Source organism: Pithys albifrons, chromosome 17, assembly GCF_047495875.1.
Source record: "Pithys albifrons albifrons isolate INPA30051 chromosome 17, PitAlb_v1, whole genome shotgun sequence".
In the NCBI taxonomy this organism is placed as follows: Eukaryota; Metazoa; Chordata; class Aves; order Passeriformes; family Thamnophilidae; genus Pithys; species Pithys albifrons.
The window spans coordinates 7,672,046-7,694,684 of record NC_092474.1 but is presented as its reverse complement, the minus strand read 5'-3'; the positions used below and the strand labels follow the sequence as shown (position 1 = coordinate 7,694,684).

At 52.1% G+C, this 22,639-nt stretch overlaps 1 protein-coding gene across 4 annotated transcripts; it reads right to left on the bottom strand.

The window, feature by feature from the left end:
* Positions 1 to 641: 641 nt before the first annotated feature.
* On the bottom strand, positions 642 to 22,579 carry UBE3B (ubiquitin protein ligase E3B). 4 transcript variants are annotated; one of them, XM_071571953.1, is made up of 28 exons: positions 22,465 to 22,579; positions 21,855 to 22,067; positions 20,999 to 21,188; positions 20,478 to 20,598; positions 19,849 to 19,908; positions 19,392 to 19,496; positions 19,202 to 19,298; positions 18,464 to 18,549; positions 17,740 to 17,822; positions 16,771 to 16,876; positions 15,993 to 16,113; positions 15,194 to 15,371; positions 14,647 to 14,816; positions 13,751 to 13,918; positions 12,810 to 12,981; positions 12,111 to 12,229; positions 11,404 to 11,518; positions 10,947 to 11,046; positions 10,442 to 10,561; positions 9,945 to 10,121; positions 9,755 to 9,865; positions 9,248 to 9,385; positions 9,032 to 9,097; positions 6,791 to 6,849; positions 4,931 to 5,113; positions 4,322 to 4,433; positions 3,900 to 3,992; positions 642 to 3,239 (listed from the first exon to the last, which is right to left on the bottom strand). In XM_071571953.1, exons 3-28 carry the CDS (start codon positions 21,157 to 21,159, stop codon positions 3,048 to 3,050), a joined length of 3,213 nt encoding a protein of 1,070 aa, XP_071428054.1. In that variant the 5' UTR covers positions 21,160 to 21,188; positions 21,855 to 22,067; positions 22,465 to 22,579; the 3' UTR covers positions 642 to 3,047. The 4 variants fall into 4 exon arrangements, with proteins under 4 accessions (XP_071428054.1, XP_071428055.1, XP_071428056.1 ...); XM_071571954.1 differs by having other exon boundaries at positions 21,855 to 22,004; XM_071571955.1 differs by lacking the exon at positions 21,855 to 22,067.
* Between the last annotated feature and the right edge of the window lie 60 nt (positions 22,580 to 22,639).

Here is a 22,639-nt window from a genome sequence, read left to right as displayed (position 1 = left end):
TGCCTTGGCAGCATCTGCTATGGGGGCTCTTCTTGCCCCTTCTGACGGTGCCAGATGCCTGTGTCAAAACAATGGCACTTGCACACTGACTGGGAGCCTCTCCCTCGCTCCATCCCTGCGGAGCCCACGGGGCCGGCCCAGGGCACCACGGGCATGGGGAGTGAGGCAGGAGGGCCCCACATCAGGGACAGATGGGCAGCAAAGGGCCACACACCAAACCTGGACTGGGGGGAGCTGCAGCAGCAGGCACAGCTCCTCAGTGCTGCAAGGAACTTCCAGAGCCAGGCCAGGGGAGAAATAGAACATGAACATCAAGTCCCATCCTCTGGCTGATCCTCAGGGCTGTCCCACTCGATTGGGGTTGGAAAGAACCTCAAAGCTCATCCAGTGCCACCCCCTGCCATGCGCAGGGACACCTTCACCAGCCCAGGTTGCTCCAAGCCCGCCCAACCTGGCCTTGCACACTTCAGGAATGGGGCAGTCACAGCTTCTCTGGGCACCCTGTGCCAGGGCCTGCCCACTCAGAATAAAAGCAGGTGCCCTCTGAGAGGTACCAGCACCCCAACACTGCTCTCCCCTCCGCCAGGAGCATCCCAGCCAAGCATTCCCTGCCCTAGGAAAGGACAAGGAGACATCTAAGCACCTGAACTCACACCAGCTTTATTTCCTCTGCAGTTGCCACACAGGGATGTAACCAAGGCTTGGATAGAAAAGCTCCTCATTAATTTCCCGTGGCACCACCATCCCTGCCCTGCACAACACCTGCAGGATACACAGAGCAGGCAGCACTGACACACCTTCCCAGCCTTCTGCTCAGGTAAACACGTGTTCCAGCCTCCCCAGGACACAGAAATCAGCCCTTGCACAGAAATCCTTGCCCACAGCCCCCAGGGATTTACCAAAGTCACATTTTATACACCAGCTACAATGGGGAGTAGTGTCTCATAGTGCAACGTTTCCAAGGTTGAAGAGTCCAAGCTAAATCTGCAGGAAGATCTTTTCTAGGAATTGTACTCCTGAGGAATAAAGGGAAAAGGGGAGCAAGGATTTTATTTCAGTGTTCAACAACTCATTGAGTTCTAGTTTGACACACTGCATTTCCTAGAAAAAAAAAAGGACATTTTGGGTGGTATTTAAACTATGAGTGGTCCAGGGCAGTGCCTAAACCTCCCACCTACACAGTCACCAGCTGGTTAATGCCAAAATGCTCTATGTAAAAAATAAATTAAAGAAGAAATTTACTCCTATCTTTAATTTCTCTGACTCACAGCCCAGTGTCCTGAACCCTGTGGATGCAGACACTCCTGTCCACACCAGCACTTCCCATCACTCCTGTTCAGTATCACTGATTTGACAGAGAAAAAGGATCCTGACGTTGCTTTTCAGGTGCATTTCCAGGCACTGGTTCTACAAAAAGGGTTATTTATCTGAAAACCATCTGAAGCACAACAGGAGGGTGAGGCCGAGGCCATGTCTCTGCTCGTGGTTGGTCAGTGCCAAGTGTTTCTGATCTGTTTTAAATGTGGAATATCGTGGCTGAAGGGCCTCCCAGAGCCCAGGAGCCTTCTCCATGTGGATATCTGTGTTGTGTTGAGCACACCTGGGGACAGGAATCCCATGGGATGGACCAGCAGGGCAGCAGATGAGGCAGGGCATGGCCAGAGCAGGGTGAGGGTCACCAGTGCCAGGAGGGGAAAGGAAACCCAGGGCAAACACTACCAGCCTGTGCAGGAGCTTGTTTTATTAGTGGGGTGAAGGGGCCTGGTTTTAATCCTGTCCCAAACAGGGCAATGTCACGATTCTTCTCTGTGCCAGAATCCCAGCACAGACAGGACAGCCCAGGCTCTCCTCTCCCTGACCCAGGTCAGGGCAGGACTTGCAACAGCACAAGGGACCAAGGTGGGAAAGTGCACAGACATTTTATCAGTGTCTCTGGACTTGACTAGAATTGGCCATAAGGGCCCCCACCTTCCCAACAGCCCCCTCAGACCCTGCAAAGGCTGCCTGCTACAGGTAAACACCACTCGGGAAAATAAGGCCAGAAAGAGACAAAAGCAACCAAAATAAATAGTTTGGCAACAAAGCAAATGTGGCTGTTACACAGAGCCCCAGTCCTGGGTGGAAACAGCGCATCTCCCTAACAAAAAGGGCCTGCAAACAGAGTGGAACTTCCATCCAAGAAGGATTTTGCCAGGGGAGGGTTCCCAAGAGGAACCTGCCCCACCTGGGTTGGTGCTGGGGAGTGAAGGCTGCCCAAGCCGTGTGACAGCTCCTGCCCTCCACCAGCCCCTGCCCTCCTCAAACACAGAATTAAACACTGCCTGCTCCTGAGAAATTGAGACACAGCCCCTTCCACCCAAAGCTCCAGCTCTGGCAGGAATTTGGCAGAGGCACAGCTGGCTCAGCACACTGACCCCACACCTGCTGCTCCAGCTCTTAACCTCCAGCACTCCCAGACCTTCCCGAGAGCCATCTGCTCGTGTTTAACCTGCTGCTTCCCTGGTCTGGCACGTGGTTCCTTCTCTGAGACACACAAAGGGCCTTGGGGGGGCACCTGGGACTCCCCTGCAGTACCTGAGTGAGCAGTGCCCATCCGGGGCACATCCAACGCTGCCACCTCCTGCTCGTCTCCCTGTGGGCTCTGTCATTCCCCTGCCTTTCCCACAGACTCACACCCAGAGCAGCTCCTGGGAAAGGGAAAAGCAGCACTCAGGGCAGCAGCTGCCTGGCCTGCCCAGCCTGCTGGGGGGTCTCATGGTCACTAATCTGACTGGCACTTGGAATGTTCCTTTTGTGCTCCCCCGGGGTTTTGCTTTGAAAGACGATTTACGTGGGTGTCAAGTGAAAGTATTTTGGGTCAGGCCCATCACCTCCTCCGGCCTGGAGCCGCTCCCAAGAAGAGCCAGCCCTGAGCCCAGTACTCTTCCCCGGGTGCCTGTAACCCTCCACTCCCAGCTGCACGTCCCAGCCCTCGAGTGGCTCCCGCCGAGCTGTGGCGGCTCCGCGCCCGAAGCCTCCCCTCCCGCAGCAGCTGCCGAGGGCAGGGCCTAGGACAGCTCAAAGCCAGTGTTCATGCTGATGGCATAGCGCAGCTTCTCCCTCAGGATGCTCTTCTTGCTGTAGTTGGGCAGCTTGAGCAGGTTGAAGCAGGTGGAGGAGGTCGGGAGCCGCCCGCCTGGCTCCTTCTTGCGGATGGTGAAGAAGCCACGCAAGACGCTGCCCAGAGTGTCCCCTGTGTCCTGCAACGGGCACAGAGTGTCACCTCCCCCTGTTGCCACGGGGCCTGCACACAGGGCACAGCGGCCAGTACACAGGGCAGAGTGGCCAGCACACAGTGGTCAGCACACAGGGCAGAGTGGCCAGCACAAACCCCAGAGCTCTGACCCCCACCCTGGGGCTGTGACTGTAACTGCAGTGCTGTGACATGGGCAGGTGTGCAGGGAGTTGGGAGAGGGGAACGGGGAGGGGAAAACACAATGCTGGGCACAGGCAGACGGAGCCCAGAGCTGTGTGTGTGGGGACAGGCAGGGCAGCCATGAGCACCCTGTTGGGGTGGGGTTGTTTCACCTTGTCCTGCAGAGCATAAATGCAGTCATGGAATGGTTTGGGTTGGAAGGGATCTTAAAGCTCATCCCATTCCACCCCTGCCATGGGCAGGGACACCTTCCACCAGCCCAGGGTGCTCCAAGCCCTGTCCAACCTGGCCTTGGACACTTCCAGGGATGAAGCAGCCACAGCTGCTCTGCCCAACCTGTGTCAGGGCTGCCCACCCTCACAGAGAGGAATAATGCCTGATGCTAACATCTAACCTTCCACCCTCCTGATTTAAGAGTTTCGTGGTCAGACAGAGGGGGGAAGCCTGGCAGGGAATGCCTCAGTCAGGAGCAAGTAGGGCCCACCTGGTCATCAGAGACTTCCACACAGCGGATGGAGAAGGGAGGCTTGAGGTAGGCAAAGCCCAGAAGTGGAGGCCTGGAGCAGCTGGTCACAAACTGAAAAGGGATGGAGAATGAAGATGGGAGCAGGGAGGGCAGGAACAGCCACACAGAATAACACAGTCCCAGCAGGGAACTGAGCATTGAGCACCACCTGCACCCCAACACCACTGAGCTCTGGGGCACAGCTCTGCCACCCTCTCACGTGTCACACCTGTGCAAGAGGATTTGTGGTGACACCAGAGCATTTCTAGGAGTTCTGCTGGGCACGTTCAGGTGTCCAGGATTCTGATGTTCTAGCAGTGCAGAAAGCACCCTGGTAACTGGAGACGAGCACTGGCCCCCAATTCAAAGCCCAGGCTGGGCTGCCATGATTTCCCACTCACCTTGAGGAACATGGCTCTCTCCTCGGGGCTGAAGTCGTTGGCCAGGATGTCCCACAACCAGATGATGACCCGGTGACTGCCGTGGAAACCCCCGTAGTACACGGTGTGTTTTCTGGAGAGACAAAAGTTGTGCCAGGCCTGTGTCACTGCAGCAGGAGGGGCACAGCTGCCAGCTGACAAGTGCTGGAAGGATCAGTCATGTAGGATGGTTTGGGTTGGAAGGGACCTTAATGCTCCTCCTGCTCCAAAGCCCCTGCCATGGGCAGGGACACCTTCCCCTGGCCCAGGCTGCTCCAAGACCCATCCAACACCTGCCCCAAGTCAGAGTTCAGTGCTAAGCTGACAGTGGGCAGAGGAAAGGGAAGGGCAGGGAGAAATTCTGTTCCCAGGAACCAGCGGAAGAAAGGACCCTTCCCATTCCTTAATTCTCCAGATTAACTCTAAGGAACATGTTCCTCAGCTCTGCTTGCCTCCGTCTGCTCCTCGAATTTCCATCAGGAGGAGCAGAAGGCTGTGGACAAGCCAGTCTCCGCCAGCCTCCAGTAAGTTCTGCAATTTTAGGGCTCAGTTTGCCGAGGGGAGGCCCAGCAGCAGGAGCTGCTCACTCACTTCAGGTCCTCGAGGTCAATCTCGGCGTTGTCCCCGGAGATGAGGCGCTGCAGTTCCGGCGCCGAGAACATGCGGATCCACTCGGGCTTGATGATGGAGCGGAAGCCGCCGATGAGCGCGGCCGTCTGGCTCTTGATCTGCGTGTGCATCCGGAAGTGAGCCATGAGGTGGATGTAGCTGATCCTGGGGGGGACAGGGCAGGTGGCAGGAAGGAGGGAGCAGCCAGGGACACCCTCATGCCAGCCCTGACCCGTCTCTGCAGCCCAAAAGGGACTGGCACTGCCTGGAGGGGGATGGCACGTTCCCCGCCTTCACCCACTCTTTATTGAAGCAGATAAAGATGTTCTGCCCAGACTTTGTCCCTTTTCCCCCCACCTTGGTGACTCTGCTCATTCTCAGAGCTCCTGCCCAAGCCAGGGACTAATTGGCTCCAATAATGCCTTGATCAGCCTTGGGCAGACACAGCTCACAGACGGGAGCACACATCCAGCTCCCCTTTAAAGGATCCAGAGGGGAGCACACATCCAGCTCCCCTTTAAAGGATCCAGAGGGGAGCACACATCCAGCTCCCCTTTAAAGGATCCAGAGGGGAGCACACATCCAACCCCCCTTTAAAGGGTCAGATTGCAAGGCAGACACTCCTCTCAGCCTGACAAACAGCTGTCTGGGCTCTGATGCCACCTGCCCCCATGGCTAGAGAATAACACACCAAGGCCACACAGCACACTCCAACCTCCCTCCAGGAGTGTGGAAGAGGAGCCCTGTTTGTTACAGGAAGGCACCATCAGCTTCCCCTTCTCACACACAGGCAAAACACCTGAACTTGCTGACTCTTCCTCAGTTCCCACACAGATCCCACCCACTGAGCTTTTGGACAGGTCACCTCACCCCACCATTCCCAGACAGCTGTTCCCAGATTGCTTCCATTCCTTTCACCACTTCTGCTCCCTCCACACTCCCGGTTTGTGTGCAAAAGCTTCAAAGTTTCTGCTGTAAAAGACTAGAGCTACATGCAGGACTTTGAATTTTCTCCCTGAGCTGATTTCAGACAAGCAGAGGAAGATCCTTTCAAATGCAAACTCCCTGGTCAGAGCTGGAGAAGAGAAAAGACTGGGAACATCAGAGTGCAGAGCACGACCAGCACTGCCAAATCCTCAGGTAGGACCGAGCTTTCATTTGTCATTAAAGAGAACAACCCCCCGATTACCAGTTCAAATGCACATCTGCTTAATAGGTATTTCATCCTGCTTTTATGATCACCGAAGGGTAGAGGGAAGCAAAAAAGAGAAGGGAACAAAAAAGTGGGGTAGTTTTTCAGGCTCCCGAGTTGACATTTGCGATAACTATCTAAAAGCCGGTTATCTGTGAAAACAGCCCCAGGGCTCGGTGTCTCCTCTCATTTCCTGCGTCTAAAGAACGACTGTCGACTGCATTTGAATTCACCACAGTCTGCTCCGACCACGGTGCTTTATACAACTGCCACATGTTATCATTCTGAGAAGATCTGTCTGCTCCAAGGTGTCTTTGAGCATCTGTGCCCTCCGTGTTCACCACCGTGTGCCTGAATTGCTTTGAATCCATCTGTCTGTATCCATCACCATCATTAAATCCTGCAGAATCTCCCTGACTGTGTGCCTTTGACCTCAGAAGTGCTGTTTCAAGAAGTAAATTGTCAATTTTTATTTTGCAAATCAAATTTAATACAATTTCTGCCGATGAACTGTAACCAGCAAATTCCATTAAGACATTTATGTCCTCCTTCTACTCCAATCTATCTCAATTCATTCCAGATGCAAGCCCAAGGAACTAGAATAAAGTATTTTGCAGTGGTGACCTTAAAAATGTAATTGCTGTACTTACTTATTTTCATTGGTAACGGGAATGGTCTTCCCTCCAGGAACAAGTTCATGGCAAACAAGCTGAGGGAAGAAATGATTGGATTGCTAATTACTGCCTGGAACCACAACGGAAGGAAATGCCATGCTAAGCTGTTACCTCCCCATAAAACATTTATTTTTACAATAAAACAGTAGGATTTAAAATTTAAGTAATAATCCTGCTTCTGCCTTGAACCAGTTTCACTGAACTATTAACAGAGCAATGGAACAGCAGGAACTCTGACTCTCCCACCAGCAGAGCCAGCCCTTCTCCCAGGAATCCTCCTCTCCAGCCTGATCCATCACTGCTGAACCGCACACAAATCAATTCCAAGCACCCTGGGGGCCTGTCACGATCCCAGAATCCAGGGCTGAACCAGCTCAGAGCCCCGGAGAGCCCAGACTAACAGCACAATCCAAAGCTGGCTGAGCCACAGGTCTCACCCAGGAGCTCCTGGGGCTTCCTGTCCCTCCAGCTGGGCACTCCAGGCAGGAAGGGAGAGAGCTGGGAAGGCTCTGCCAGGGCCTGGTGCTCCCCTCCAGGGCCAGTGCAGGGGCCTCCAGGTGCTGGCTTATCTCTGCAAAAGCTGAGGCAGAAAGTCTTTATTTACACTCTGTGCCTGGGCTGCAGGGGAGTGCCAAGGTCAGGAGGGAGTCCAGCTCAGGGAATGAGCTCAGCTCACATGTGCCCAACACACACACCTATCAGGGGCACAGTTCACTCAGGGTTATCCCACCTGGCTCCTTCAGCATGGCCAAAGCACAGGGAAAACAGCAAGCCTGGTTTATTTTTAACCTTAATGTAGCACAGCTTTCCATGTCTCATTGCTGGGCTCTATACCCCATTTCCAACCTTTATTCTTCACGTGGAAAAGCCCTCAAAGCTGAGCCCTCAGCAATCCTGAGGCAGCAGGAAGGTGCCCTGCAGTGGTGCTGTGCCCATACTCAGCCCTTCCCACTCACCTCTGCAGGTGCATTTCCAGGGTTGCTGCTCCCAGACAGATTCAAGCTGGTCCAAACTTGCCAGCTGAGGAATAAACTGCAGCCTGCAAAGCTCCCAAGGACAAGCTGCCCCAGATAAACACTCCCTGGCTCAGTGGTCCCTGTGCCACTGGGCCTGTCCTGCTCTCAGTGCCTGGGACTCCCCACGGAATCTGCAGCCACAACACACTGACAGCAAAGGCAGTTTTATCTTATCTCTCCAGATTTTCCAGCTATGCACACACAACATCACAGAGCCCAGGGTCCAAGTGCAACCAAGTACCTTCAAGCCTTCCTAAGGGACTGACAAACAGCTTTCTCTTCTCTAGGCCAAGAGACCTCCTGACACACTTCAAGTTCCTCTGACAGAAACAGCTGTGTTGGAAGAAAAGGAATTTCTCCCAACTCACAGATTCTTCTTTCAAAAGAAGGCAAGACCAGTTATGCAGGGAAAGCATTAAACACTTTTTCAACTAGAAAGTAAAAACCCTGGCAGCAGAAAAATTAAGGGTCAGAGGGCAACCTTTTTGTGGAAAAGGCTGTTCTCTGCTCACAGCTAAATAGTGAATGCTGTGCTGAGCCCAGAGAGGCCCTGAAGCTGGGCCAGCCTTGCAGAACAGGCTTTTCTTCTGTAGAGAAGAGCAGAGCTCAGCCCTCACTACAATTACACACAAGGTCATTTCCCAGTCAGTCCCCTGGGGATTCCTGCTCAGATGGGCCACACAGAGCATCCACCTGACACACTCAAACATAGCTCCAGAGTAAAAAGCATGAGCTGGGACACACAGTCTGGCTCTTAGATGCTCAACATCAGCTCTCAGAAAGCTCAGCAGAGAATTGTATTTGTTTTCTGCTGGCAAATCCAACTGCAGGTGTATTTCTCTGCTCTGTGGACATCAAATATGCCAGTTCTGGCACCACAGGCTCTCCCACAGTGATGTGCAATGACCCTCAGGACCCCTCAGTGCTTCAAAGGCTCTTCTGGTAGCACCAGACAAAGGGACACTCCACGTGGAGCAGCTGGGATCTAACCAGGAGGAACAGGGACTACCTGAGCCAGGGCTGTGGACTTTCAGGGCCCAGGATTCTGCTCATTACCATCTATCAGGAGCTGGAGCTTGATGACCCTTGTGGGTCCCTTCCAGCTGAGGATATTCTGTGGTTTCTATTCCATGACAGCATGAGGAGGGTGTTTGGGACAAAGCAGAAATAAGGCCCAACACATCACTGAATAAAAACCTACCTGACCCATCACATCTTCATCGTAGGACAGTGTCAAGCCCAGGTCACTGATGTCACCATCGTAGCGCTGGGGACAACAGGAGAGGGAAAGGAGGTCAGTGTCAAGCAGCAGAACCACCTGTGACTTCCAGGGGGGTTTTACAGAAGGCATTTGTAATCTACTGTTTCTAACAGCAGCAATAAGGGAGGTGAACAACAGGAAAATTAATGCTCAAACCTTAATTGAAGTGAGATTTTTATAGAACTCAGAGTCCAAGGAGGGAAGTTCATCCACAGAGCTGTAGAAGACACTGTGGTGGTGCCCAAGGAGCTGACTCAAAAAGAAGGAAGCAAATGGTACATCCACAACTATTCCCTGTGGACAAGAAGAGTGCACAGGTTGCACAGGTGCAAGTCCTGTCCTGCACTTGTTACATGTGACAATTCTGGTTACCTGTGAGACCTGCAGGCAGACCTGGTGCTGTTGGGACAACAGCAAAGACCATCTTTGCAAGGCACTGAAATCAGCTACAAAACCCACATCTGCTCAAAATCCATTAATTAGTCCAGCAGGTGCAAAAAGGCAACAGGAACTACATGTTTCCTTGAAAAGAGCTGTCTTAGAGGCAGAGCTCATTCTGTCATTCCATCCTCCCTTCTGCCACATGTCCCCTTAAGGCATCAACAAGGGACCACAGGGCTGTACCAACAGAGACAATATCCTGCTGTGGTGCTTCTGGCTCACCTCATACACAGCCTTCCCCAGCATCTTCCCCACAAACTCGAAGAGCTGGAGGTAGTTCTCATGGATGTAGGATGTTGGGGATGGATACAGCCTCTCATCACCACTGGTGGTCTGCACACAGAGATAAGGGCACAGTGAGCAGCCTGTTCCTGCCTGCAGGGAGTCACCACTGTCAGCACCTGCGTCCTACCTTGAACAGGTTCAGTGCAGGGTCAAACACTTTTTTTATTATCTCTTCCAGAAACTCTTTGAAGACCCCATCTTGATCAATACCAGCCTCATCGACCCCCAAATCATTCACAAACTTCACTCTGATCACTCCCTTCATGGCGTTCTGGGAAAGCTGCCGGAGCTGTTCATATCCATCCTACACAGACCAGGAGATCCAGAGGACAGTCATGAGGCACACACATGAAACACCCACACAACAGGCAGCAGAGACAGATACACCACAGAAACCAGTATTGCTATGGACCCTTGAGTTCAAAAAGAGCAGCACTTTCCTAGCCAGAACCCCAGGTTTGGAGCAGTCTGAACTGAACAAGGTCCAGCATTTTTCCTGTAACATCAGTTCTGGGTCTGGGTCCCTCATCACCCACAGAGAAGGTAAAAACACACTCTGGGCCCACATTCTTGCCAGGCCAAGTGCTGCCTTGCTGGCTGGCTGCTGCAGGGCAGGCCCCTCACCTCCAGCATCCGTGAGCGGCGGATGGTGATGTGTGTGACGTGAGGGGACGCCGAGCTGGTCTCCACCAGCCCCAGCTTCTCCTTCTCCTTCGTCACCATGTTTCGGAACAGCAGCACCCTCTTAAAAAGAAAACAAGTGTCAGTCTTCATCCACAAAGATCCTTATCCTGCAGGGCAGCAGGGCTTTGGGATGCTGCTGGCACACACACACAACTACTCCTGGTTGTCCTGCTCCCAGTTCTCCTAGAGATGCCACTGGCACCCACTCACTCCACACACCTGCCCACACAAATCAGTTCAGTCTCAACCACAGAAAACAAGCCATTTAGCGGAAATACTGGGGAGAAGTGGGAAAGAGGAAATACTGGGGAGAGGCTGGGGGGAAGGAGACTTTTATTGAACTGGCATTTCAATCACAAGCTCCATGTCACCAAATGCTCCAGACACATGTTCCCTCCACCCCAGCCCACCCAGGTCAGTGGCCTCTCAGCTCCATCCCACTCACGTTCTTGTGGGGAATGACGTGTGGGATGTACTGCAGGAGCAGCTGGGCTCGTTTCTTGTCCTTGTCCAGCTCCTGGAAGAGCACGCTGGGTTTGAGGTCCCTTTGCAAAGAAAGGCAGAGGTTCAGAGAGCCCTGAGAAATGCACACTGTGGGGAATAGCTGGGGGTGGGAGACAGGAAAGCTGCAATGATTTCAAAGATGTGCTCAGGTGCACACTCCTAAGGAGGTGAGAAGGCCAGAGACACTCAAAAGCTCTCAGGTGCTGAGTCAGTTTTCAAAGCACCACCCAAACCTCAGACCATGGAAAAGCAGCACAACAGGAGGGGTGCCCTTAACTGCATACACAGGGAGCAGCTCTCACCTTGATCTCACAGGCAGAATTTAAAGTGAGGGATGCCAAGCCAGGAGCACTGGGACAGGCCCCGAGCTGCTCCTGATCCCTGCCCTGGACACTCACTTGCGCAGCCAGTGCTCGTCGGGAGCGAAGCGCCGGCGACAGTCGCGCTCGTACAGCACCATGAGCCAGCCATGCACCGAGTGGAACAGCTCCAGGGTCTCCCCTCGGGCATTCTCTGCACAGAAGGGACAAGGCAGCCATAGCCAGAAGCCCCAGGCAACAGGGGTGGCCAGGGGCACCCCAGTGAGCACCACCCCACAGCAGCAGGACAGGCGTGTTCCTCCTGACCTCCACTGGAAGGGTTTTGTCCCTCCCAGGAGACATGGTGTCTTGTCTGATCAGAGCTACATCAAAGCCATCTCATTTCAAAGCAGAACTGGAGTCTCTCAGCTAAATTACCAGAGCTGAGCTGTACCAAATTAACCAGCAGATAGATCAACACCAGGTATCTACAGAGGCCTGAGCAGGCCTGGTCCCAGGACTGCATTACTGTCCAACACATGGCCCAGTCATGCTAAACTTCATCCCTGCCAAAAACCAACATGCTCATCGTGCCTGTTTGTTGCACAAATTCTTACTGGAAATAGGAAAGTGCTCAGTATTTGCTGCCAAGCATGACAGTGGCATCTGGACATCAGAAGACTGGGACATATTCCCATACAGTAGTGGGTTTTGTGCCAAGTAATAATTAGCAGAAGCTTCAAATTCCAAAATAATTGCCATTTGTTCTAATAGTAGTATCAACTCAAGCCACTAAAAGCACTTACCTACAATTCCATCCCAGATCATCTTAAACACGAAGGAATTCAGGAAAGAGGAGATGGTAACAAGCTCCTCCAGTTTGAATGAAATCTGCTCTTCATAGACCTCTATGTCATCAAGAATCCTGTCACAGCAAACAAATGCAAATGCACAAGTGTAAATTTAATTCCCTTTTGAAATTTTCATAAAGGCAGATTATCCTTTAGCAGCAGCTCTTATTTCTATGACAACTGACACCCATGAGGATCCAAAGTCATAAACAGCTAAGCCTTATTTATGGATTTTGATTGATAGCAGATCTTTACAGAAGATGGTGTGAAGTCTGAGACACAAGCAAAGCCAGAGTTTCAGGCTTAGAAGGACCTGTGCTCTCACTTCCCAGAAAACTTTTGCACCATTCAACCTAAGAGAACCGACTCTACTGACCAGCAAGGGCAATTTTCCACACCCTCTCCCATCCTTTGTGCTGTTTCTTTCCCTTCTCACTTTTGTTACCCATCCAGCCAGCTGAATATTCCATGGCTGAGGGGGAAAGTCCTTTTGAAGCTGTTTATTTCTCAGTACTCTATCCCAAAATCTCACTGCTTTACCCTGCCTAATTATCTTCATTAAAAGGCATAAAACCTTAACTACTTCTCCTCACACTTCAGGAACCCAAGAGCCCACGTCACAAACACAGGGAGCAGCCTTCACGTGCTACCTACGTGATCAGGTGGCGGGAGCAGTCACAGAAGAGCATCAGCATGGCCAGCAGCCTCTTGGATTCCTCTGTGTCATTGTTTAAACACTCCAAGAAGAGTTTTAACCCACCCTGTGGTCCCAGCTCACAGATAAAAGCCCATAATTTGGGCAACAGATCATCCAGGTAAGTGAGACCTGTGAAAATATAAAGCACAGTCAGTAAAGTTCATTCTGCTGCCTGTGAAGGTTGAGACTTGAATGTGCCTTGCAGCTGAAGGGCCCTTTTGCAAAGCAGAAGAGGAACAGGAGCATCCCCTTTGGCTCCCAGGCCTGTCTGCATTAACAGGAGAATTACAATCACCAGGAAAGAAGGAGAAAACCTTATAATGAGACATTCTTTGAACACCTTAGGCCTTTTCCCCTTAATTCTTTTGCAACTTGAGAAAATAACGAATTCCTGTGATCCCACCATCATTCCAGCCATCTCAGAGATGGGAACACAACAGGACTGTACCCATGGTCACCACAGCCACAAAACTCTCACAGCTCTGCACTCTCTACCCACCAGACCAAAGCAGTGCTGATCTCCTCCTCCATCAATTCCCAAGACAGGTAATTTGTTCCCAAGATGTATGAAAGCATCCAGTGTTCCCACCACAGAAAGATTAATATTGCCAGGCTTCCCAAAAACACTGACTCAGGCTGAAGTTTGATATGGTGTAAGCAAGGTTTCACGAGAGGAAAACTTGCTTCAATTTGTATTCTGGAGAGATAATGCTTGATCAGGTAGTGCTGAATGTCATTGACCAGCTGGGCAGTTCAGGATGGAACAAGCCTTCCACCCCAGCCAGTCAATAAACTGCTGTCAGTAACAAAACCACCACCAAGTCAACAGAATTTAGTAAGAAAAAGCCATTTTTCCTGCACATTGGAAGTGACTTGGAGAGCAGAGAGGTGCCCTGACCTGTGAGGATCTGCAGGCGGATCTGGGTGAGCGTGGTGAGGGTGGTCTGGTACAGCACACAGATGCTGCAGACCTTCTGTACCTCGGCCGAGTCCACGCGCTTGCCCCCGACCGGCTTGAGGATGTTGCGCACCGAGGCCGACTTCTGGAACGCTCTCTTGAACAAGTCTGGGCACAGAGAGGCACAGAACTGCTGGTCAGGGTCACTCCCACTGGCAGGGGGACGTGGGACAGTGGGAAGGAATTCTTGGCTGGAAAGGTGGGCAGGCCCTGGCACAGGTTGGGCAGAGAAGCTGTGACTGCCCCATCCCTGGAAGTGTCCAAGGCCATGTTAGACAGGGCTTGGAGCAACCTGTGGAAAGTGTCCCTGCCCATGGCATGAGGTGGACTAAATATGCTTTCAGGTCCCTTCCAACCCAACCCATTCCATGATTCTCCCTGCAGAAACCAATGCCCACAGGACCCGGTGCCATGGGCAGCACTAGAAAATACCTGATTTACAGTTATCTTACCCCAACGCCTGTCCTGCAGCAGCCCCACACCCCACAGGTGCAGCTTCACCCTGCCTGCCACACGGGCAGCTGCCTCCACCTCGCTTGGGGAAGCACTAAGTTATGCAGCAATCACTTCAGCCACTTGAGAAACAATGAAAAGAAACTGCTACAATAAGCAAATATTTTCCCAGCACCAAAGAAAAAGACCTGACCCAGGTCACAGAGCCATTTTGAGCAGGAATTACAAATAGGAGAGGCCATATCCCCCCTCAGCAGCAGCAGCTGTTTCAGGTAATTACTCAAAGCTTTCAGCATTAGTGGAAAAGCCAAAACCCTGTGAATCTGGGAGAGAGACACATGTACAAACACACACAAAAACTCCCACAACCCTCCAGAACTGACTTTTCATGGGCAGGCTGTTCTGAGGGGAAACTGGCTGTGCTGGCAGCTGAGCTATTTCCTGATTTTCCAGCAATTTCTTGCTGAGCACATCACTGAAGAGGATGCGGATCATATGGACTCCCCAGAGGTGCTGCAGTTGCTTTGTCAGCAGAGGCATGGACTCATTCAGTCTGAAAGACAAGGCAGGTTGGAATAAAACACCAGGCAGTGACACTGATACATTTAGCTCATAATCCAAATTGGAATCTGCTCCTCCCACCCTACAGATGATGCTCACAGGAAGGGCTGATATGCAGGTGCTCTATCAGTGTACCAGTATACAACTGGTCACCAGTTTAATCACACTCATATAAATTTCCCCATGGAATGGTATGAATGCTACAGTTTATATTGTGCAGAGAGAACCTGAAATACCCGAGAAATTATTCTGAACAGGCTCTCACTGTTCATCTCAAGATATAAAGCACATTGCAACATACAAAAAAAAGGGTAAAGAAATTAAAGGAGAGGCTTAATCATCTATCTCCATAAGGCCCTTCCCACTTACCCATAATCCACAGTCTGTGAAAACCAGCCCAGAACAGGGTGCCAGTGGGTGAGGTTGGATTTCTTCTGTGACACGTACTTCTGGCAGTAGGAGAGCATGTGGATGAGCACCCCCACAAAGTGGGCTGTCTCTTCCTCCAGGACCTGGTCATTCAAGGAGCCCAGGAACACCAGGTTACCTGGAGGAAGGACCAGCACAGCAACACGTTATTAACAAGAACAGATGCTGTGGGGCAGTGGCTACAGGTGAAATCAATCCCTTCTCAAGCCCAGAAGAGGATTTCTGTCAATGGTGATTCTCAGAGGCCACCATGCAGGAAGTCATTCCCAGTGAAACATCCCTTTGGCCACCTTCTCACCTGTGCCCCACCAACACTTTCTACAAAGCTACAGACCATCTGTGGTTATTCCTGCGTTCCAACTGTTAATCTTGTTACTGTTACAGAATGGTGAATTTAAGAGTTTCAGCAGCATGTCCATTTAGGGAACTGAGACCCAGCTCTGCCATGCTACAGGACTTTCTCAGAGTCCAAATGAAAAGCTGGCAGAGATGGTGCTTCCCAGTTGAGCATGATGACAAGGGGACAAGAACAAGCCTCTGACCCTTCCTCCATCTGCAGAGATCTTATACCATGCTTGTAATATCCCAAAATACATCTCAGTTATTACTTGGAAAATATAAACCAACCATTAGCTAAATAACGATTAAAAAATGATGAGTTGGAGGCAGCTCTGTCCCACAGAGAACGATCTGACTCCAGACTCTTCCAAAGACAGCAGGAAGCGTTGCAGGTGCTTACCCAGCAAACAGAGAGTGTGGCTCCCCTCCAGGCACACACAGACATCTCGGCACTGCTCCTCACGGCTCAGAAACAGGATGAACTTGCGGAAGAGATCGTGAGATTCTATCACTGCCAGACGCTGAAAGACAGAAGTGACCTGCCCGTGGGGCTCAGAGGCACCACACAAACCACCACACCTGATCTGTCACAGCACCTGGCACTGGCTCTCCTTGCCAAATAAAGCAGCAAGCTGAGAGTGTTGCCCTACAGAGTGTTTGACATGGAGCTGGCCTGGGAAATCAAACCCCTTGCAGGTGAACAGGTCAGGCTGTAGTTGTAGACAGAGCTTTGCAGTCATCTGTCTGCAAGGACACAGGATGCCCAACTGGCACAAAACCTGCCTGTCTGCACCAGGTAGATTAAATTGGATTAGTGGACAGCACACTAGTTAGCTCCTCAGATCCTGTGCCATGCAACAGAGTGATTTTTGCTTTGGCTCTGTCTATGGTTACAGAAATGGAAGAGTAGGAACATGAAAAATTCAAGCTGTGGGTCATATATGCCTTTATTATTTATTTATTTATTCAGGGGCAGTTCTCAGCCCACCATCCCACTGGTGTTAACAACGTCTGTATTATAAATCCAGGGGTTTTGTAAGGATCAAGTACTTTCACAACAGAGTTGAAACTGGCAAAGACAGAAATGCCAAAGCTCTGTCCCAAGAGCTGATAAAACAGAATAATAAATGACCTGATATGATAATCAGATTTTGGGTCCTATGAGATCACCCACTTACCTCAGGGGTGAGAGTAGCAAGGTGAGTCATTATGGCAGGCACAGACATGATATGGATCAGGAAGGACCTCAACAGATTGTCTGAGAACTGTGCAGCAATCACAGGGCTGTGGAGAGAGAGAGAAACACTTCAGAGCACAACCTGACCTAGAAAAGCAAGACCCAGCCTTCAACTGAGCCATTCACAGCTGGCTACTGATTCCTCCCTCAACAACAATCACAGACCCATGGAATGGTTTGGGTTGGAAGAGACCTTAAAGCCCATCTTGTTGCACCCCCTGTCATGGCCAGGGACAGCTTGCACTAGACCAGGGTGCTCTAAAAGCTCCATCCAACCTGCCCTTGAAGCAGCACAGCAAAAACAACGTTCACTTACACTTTTGTTCTCAGAGCAAGTTCACAGAACTGCTCTGGCTCAAAGCAGTATAAGACAGTTCAGAGCATAAAGCATTTTTACACAGCAAACCCACACAACTCCCAGGGTTACAGGGGTCACCTCCTGATCACCTTCTCCCCACTGCCATGAAACCAGTAATTAATTGTTTTCCTTAGGAAGAAGTTGGGTGACACTCAAGGCCACCCTCTGCTCCTCTCCTGGCCATCCCAACCTCACCATCCCAGCAGTGGCAGAAGGGAAGGGACACCCAATTAGCCACTGAGGTTTTCATGCTCATTAGTGGCTGCAGATTTCCAAAGTGTTGCTCCAGGGACACACTTTGCCCCTGCAGGTGGACTAACAGGTACATCTGCAGCAGCACAACCAGCTCACCTGGAAACCTCCAACCCTTCTGGGGTTCAACAGACTCTGAACTGAACTGCACCCTGAGGTTTAGGCTCACACTAATTACTGACTTAAAGGCATTCTGAGCTGAAAAAGGAGGACAGCAGAGTGAGCCATTTGAGCAGCCCTTAAAAAGCCCAGTAAAGCCAAGTTTGCCTGTCAAACCCCCAGCAGCTCCAGCTGCCTCACCGCAGTGCCAGGGAGAAGATGGCAGTCAAGGAGCCCTTGGACAGGGAAGGTCTGGATCGTGCCAAGCCATTAGTTAGCAAAATCTGCAATAAAAACCAAATAAATAAAATAAAACCCCTGTAGTACTCAGAAAAGAAAGATTACAATTACTCCTGAAAGACAGTAAGTTAATTTACTGCAGAGAAAAAGGACACCAAAGCAACCTAAAATCCAGTTCCTGCAAGTTAATTGGCAGCTCTAGAAGGGCTGCAGGTTAATAGTGGCAGAGCAGAGAAGCTGCAATCAAATCAGACACTCTCCAGCTCTTATTTCTCTAGGACTTGTACTCACAGGGTGCCCCAGCTTTCAAAATTAACAGGCAATAGTTTGGTAATCATTTAAAAGGTTAATTACACCAGTTTCTGTCCCCAACAGAACAGTAAACAAACCCAATCTATACAATGTGGCAGTAGCAACGTTTGGGAAAATATTTAAGATTCTTCCTTGTCCATCTCATTATGACATGATTAAGAGGATTTAGATTCATCAGAATGTGAATGACAGAAAGGAGAGGGTTTGTTTGATCTCAGGTGGGGAGACTCTGTTTTACTGCTTTGAGAAAAACATGAGCCCAGACAAAAGCCCAGCAGCTCCTCCCTGACACCCCAGCAGACCCAAACAGCGTCCTCAAGGCTGGGGTTTGTTTGGATAAAGAGGAGACAGGACTGCACCAGCTGAGACTGACCTGCAGCACAGAATAAAACCCCTTCTGGTTCAGGTGGCCCATGATGTTTGCACAGATGTGGTTCATTGCAGGCCTCAGGGTTTCACCTTTGGGTTAAAGCACTGATGTCACCAAAGCAGCACCACAGTCCCACCCTGCACTTCCCCACACACACAACACAGCAATTTGTCACTGCCCGAGCCCTCCTTGCACAAAGTCCTTGTCCTTAAACACAAAATCACTTAGGCATCAGTTCACATTGTCTTGTTTAAGGTTTAAGAGTCTCATTTCCTCACAGTATTTGTCTATGTATATTTCCTAAAAAAAACAGAGCTAAAGGCACATTCCCTTATCCCCTGAACACTTGGGGGGGGATTTTGAAATGTTATAAAAACCTTGTAAAAACTGTTGGTGTCCTAAGGGAAACAGCCACAGGAAACAGTCTAATCCCAAGGGATTCCTTGTTTTGTGCAAGCACAGGAGCAAAATGAACCTTTGTGGCAACCACAGGGAGGGGACAAGGTGCAGAAACAGAATCCCAGAATGGTTTGGGTTGGAAAGGACCTTAAAGCCTCTCCAGTGCCATCCCTGCCATGGGCAGAGACACCTCCCACCAGCCCAGGGTGCTCCAGGCCCTGTCCAATCTGGCCTTGGACACTCCCAGGATGGGGCAGCCACAGCTTCTCTGCCCAACCTGTGCCAGAGCATTCAGAGGACTTTAATAGCAAGTCCCAAATCTTAAATAATTAATGCACCAACCTTTTCCCCGAAGGATTTTCCAGGTAGAAGTGTCTGTGAAGGTGACGAGCATTGTGAGGTGCAGATTGACCAGTCTGGAGTCCTGCAGGATGTCAGGCTGTGATAACAAACATCAGGGGCAATAAATCTAATGAGCCTCATGCCAATGGGTAAATTCAGGGAGAGAAAACCTGAAGAAAACAGTCCTTACCTTGAGCTGCTTGAGAAATTCACAGCAAAACCACAAAATGTCTTTGATCTGCTTGATCCACAGGAGTGTGAGGTCCTTGGAGAGGGCCAGGGACACGTACCACACCTGGGGAGGGAGGGCACACTCAGTGACCAGGATTTGTGCCTGGCAGAGCACATTGCCAGGGAGTTCAGCAGCTGAACCCAGATGTGGGTCCAAGCCACTTCTCTTCCCAAATTCCCTGGTCAAAGGACACCACCCACCCCAGAATCAACTGCCCTGTAACTCCCATGGCTGCACACAGAGCAAATGCCAGACCAACACTAAAGGGCTTGTCCAAACTTCCCCCACGAAATCTCTGCAGGGTTCAGAGGCTTCTGAAAGCTAAAAATTCAAATATCACCCATGTAAATCCCCCCCAACAGAATTAAAAATAACAAACAACCTCCCCACTCCAACCCAACCCCCTCCTGCTGACCTTGGGCTCATTCTCCACATCCATGCTGTTCAGGATACAACGGCACAGCTTTTCAAATCTCTGGGGAAACAAAAAGGTGGGATTAGTTCTAACTACAGGAAGGGCTGTTCTGGACCAGCACGAGGAACAGCTCAGCAGAGGGAGCAAGAGCTGTCTGGATTCCAGCAGCAAATGTTCCAGACACACTCCCTTCAGCCAGGCCCACGGCCCCTTCCTGGGAGCACTCAAATTCAGGGCACAGTCAGAAAAGCAAAACAGATTTCTCAGATATTAACAGATATAAATCAGACATGAAAAGCTTCCCTTGTGCCAGCACAGCTCACTGGGAGCTGCCACAAGGAACTCCTGTGTGCCCAAATCCTCAGGCACTGCTCAGTTCCTGCACAGTCACCAGGAGGAACATCCACTAAGCCATGTCATACACACAGAACCACTACTGAAAAATTCAAGGCTTCTCCTGTTTCATTCCTACAGGCAGATCCTCCAGGAAGGACCAGGAGACAGAGATCACATTTCTGAGGCCAAAATATATTGTAGGAACCTACGAGATCACGTAGATAATGAATTAAACATATTTAACATGTTAAAATGTGTCCTCAGAAGAGCAGCAGCTCAGGCAGTGTCCTCACCTCCTTGTCCTCTTTGGGATTGAACACAAACAGCAGCTTCCTGGCAATTCTGAACACAGACAGAGCACTTCTTTTACTTGAGCCACATTCATTTGTCCCAAAGAAATCCTCCACCTCTCTCCTGACAAAGGGAGAAAAATGAGTCGTTAAAAACCAAGCAAACTCCTCCAGATAACAGAGAGGGGTTGGACTTGATGATCTCGGAGGTCTTTTCCAACCCAATCAATTCTATGATTCTATACCATTTTACAAGAGCCTGGAGTGACAGGACAAAGGGGAATGGCTTCCCACTGCCAGAGAGTAGGGTTAGATGGGATACGGGGAAGGAATTCCTCCCTGTGAGGGTGGGCAGGCCCTGGTGGTGCCCAGAGCAGCTGTGGGAGCCCCATCCCTGGGAGTGGCCCTGTTGGAGCAGCCTGGGCCAGTGAGAGGTGTCCCTGCCCAAGGCAGGGGATGGGATGGGATGAACTTTAACTCCCTTTCGAGCCAACCCACTCCCCAATTCCACGAGTTCCACACACCTGATGTCCCTGTGGAGGCGGCAGCGGCACAGGAACCTCCTGACCAGGGCCTGGAGCTGCACGGCCGCTCGTTCCCGCTCCTTCAGCTCCCGCCGCTCCTCCCGCGCCTGCCGCGCCCTGTCCAGGAACTGCGCCCGCGAGCACTGGCTGGCACTGAACATGGCTGGGGCCTGGGCAGCACACCTGGGACCTGGGGGGACAGGGCAGCACACGCCTGGCACCTGGGAGCACACCTGGCACCTGGGGGGACAGGGCAGTACAGTCTGTTTCTGCCCCAGCTGCCTGCAGGGGAGGGCAGAGCCCAGCCATGGGAGCACACACAGCAGGGCACACAGCCTGGCACAGCCCCTTCCAGCCCAGCACACAGCCTGGCACAGCCCCTTCCAGCCCAGCACACAGCCTAGCACAGATCCTTCCAGCCCAGCACACAGCCTGGCACAGCCCCTTCCAGCCCAGCACACAGCCTAGCACAGATCCTTCCAGCCCAGCACACAGCCTGGCACAGCCCCTTCCAGCCCAGCACACAGCCTAGCACAGATCCTTCCAGCCCAGCACACAGCCTGGCACAGCCCCTTCCAGCCCAGCACACAGCCTAGCACAGTCCCTTCCAGCACAGCACAGAGCCTGCTGAGGGCAGGCAGGCTGCAGAAGGAACAACTCAATCCCACAGTGTGTGGCCGTGGTGTTCCTCACTCCACCTCCCCTTCCAGACTCTGCTGTTTTCTTATCACAGACAAGAACAACTCCCCAGGCAGGGGCAGGAGACAAAGGGCACAGGGGACTCTCATTTATTGCCTCTTGCCACATAAGATGCCAGAGCCAACAAGAGCTCTATGAACAGGGCCAGGGAACTGACCTGAGGGGTCACTTCTTCAGGAGCAGCGTGTGATGCTCATTCACTCACACCTCCCCACGATCCCATCCAGCGGCTCGGGCAGCTCCTGCACCGATCGGCACATTCCCTGCGGCTGCGGGGGATCCAGGGCTTTCCCTCCGCCGTTCCGAGCTGCTCCAGCCAGGAAGGGGAAAGTGGGGAAGCTCCAACAGAGGAGAAGCAGCGCCAGGACAGCTGCGGGGCAGGGAGAGCTCCGTGTGGGGCAGCAGGGCAAGGCAGGGCGCTCCAGGGCCTCGGGTACCGGCGGGACCGAGCAGGGGCAACCGCGAGCTGAGGGGGCAGGACCCAGGGCCACCACAGCCCCCGAACTGGGCTCCAGGTCTGGGGGCTCGCCCAAGCCCCGAGCGAAGCAGCCACGGAGTTCTCTCACAATCCCCCAGAACCTCCCTCAGACCCCCCCAGAGCCTCCCTCAGACCCCCCCAGAGCCTCCCTCAGACCCCCCCAGAGCCCCCCTCAGACCCCCAGGCCCCCTCATAGCCCCGCGGCCCCTCCACAGCCCCCCTCCCGTCCGGGCCGAGGTTTCCGCCGCGCCGCTCTCCCCGCCTGGCCCCGCAGATCCCGAGTTCTCACCGTTGCCCCCCGGGCCGGGCCGAGCGGCCCCAGGACCCCCCGGACCCTCCGGTCCCCTCAGGCCGCAGCCTCCGCCTCGCACGGCGGGTCCGCGCCCCGGGTCCGGCCGCCAACCCGCACCGCCGGTGCCGTTCCGCCCGCTGCTCGGCGACTGGGCAGCGGAGAACAGCAGGCC

Bases quoted from the DNA above. Each gene is read 5' to 3' on its own strand.
- UBE3B (XM_071571953.1), bottom strand. From the start codon at position 21,159: ATGTTCAGTGCCAGCCAGTGCTCGCGGGCGCAGTTCCTGGACAGGGCG. The intron at 13,919-14,646 runs GTCAGTTCTGGA...CTCTGTGCCCAG, and splicing joins GAACAGCCTGCCCATGAAAA to ACTTGTTCAAGAGAGCGTTC. The intron at 5,114-6,790 runs GTAAGTACAGCA...TGTCCCCCCCAG, and splicing joins CCCGTTACCAATGAAAATAA to GATCAGCTACATCCACCTCA.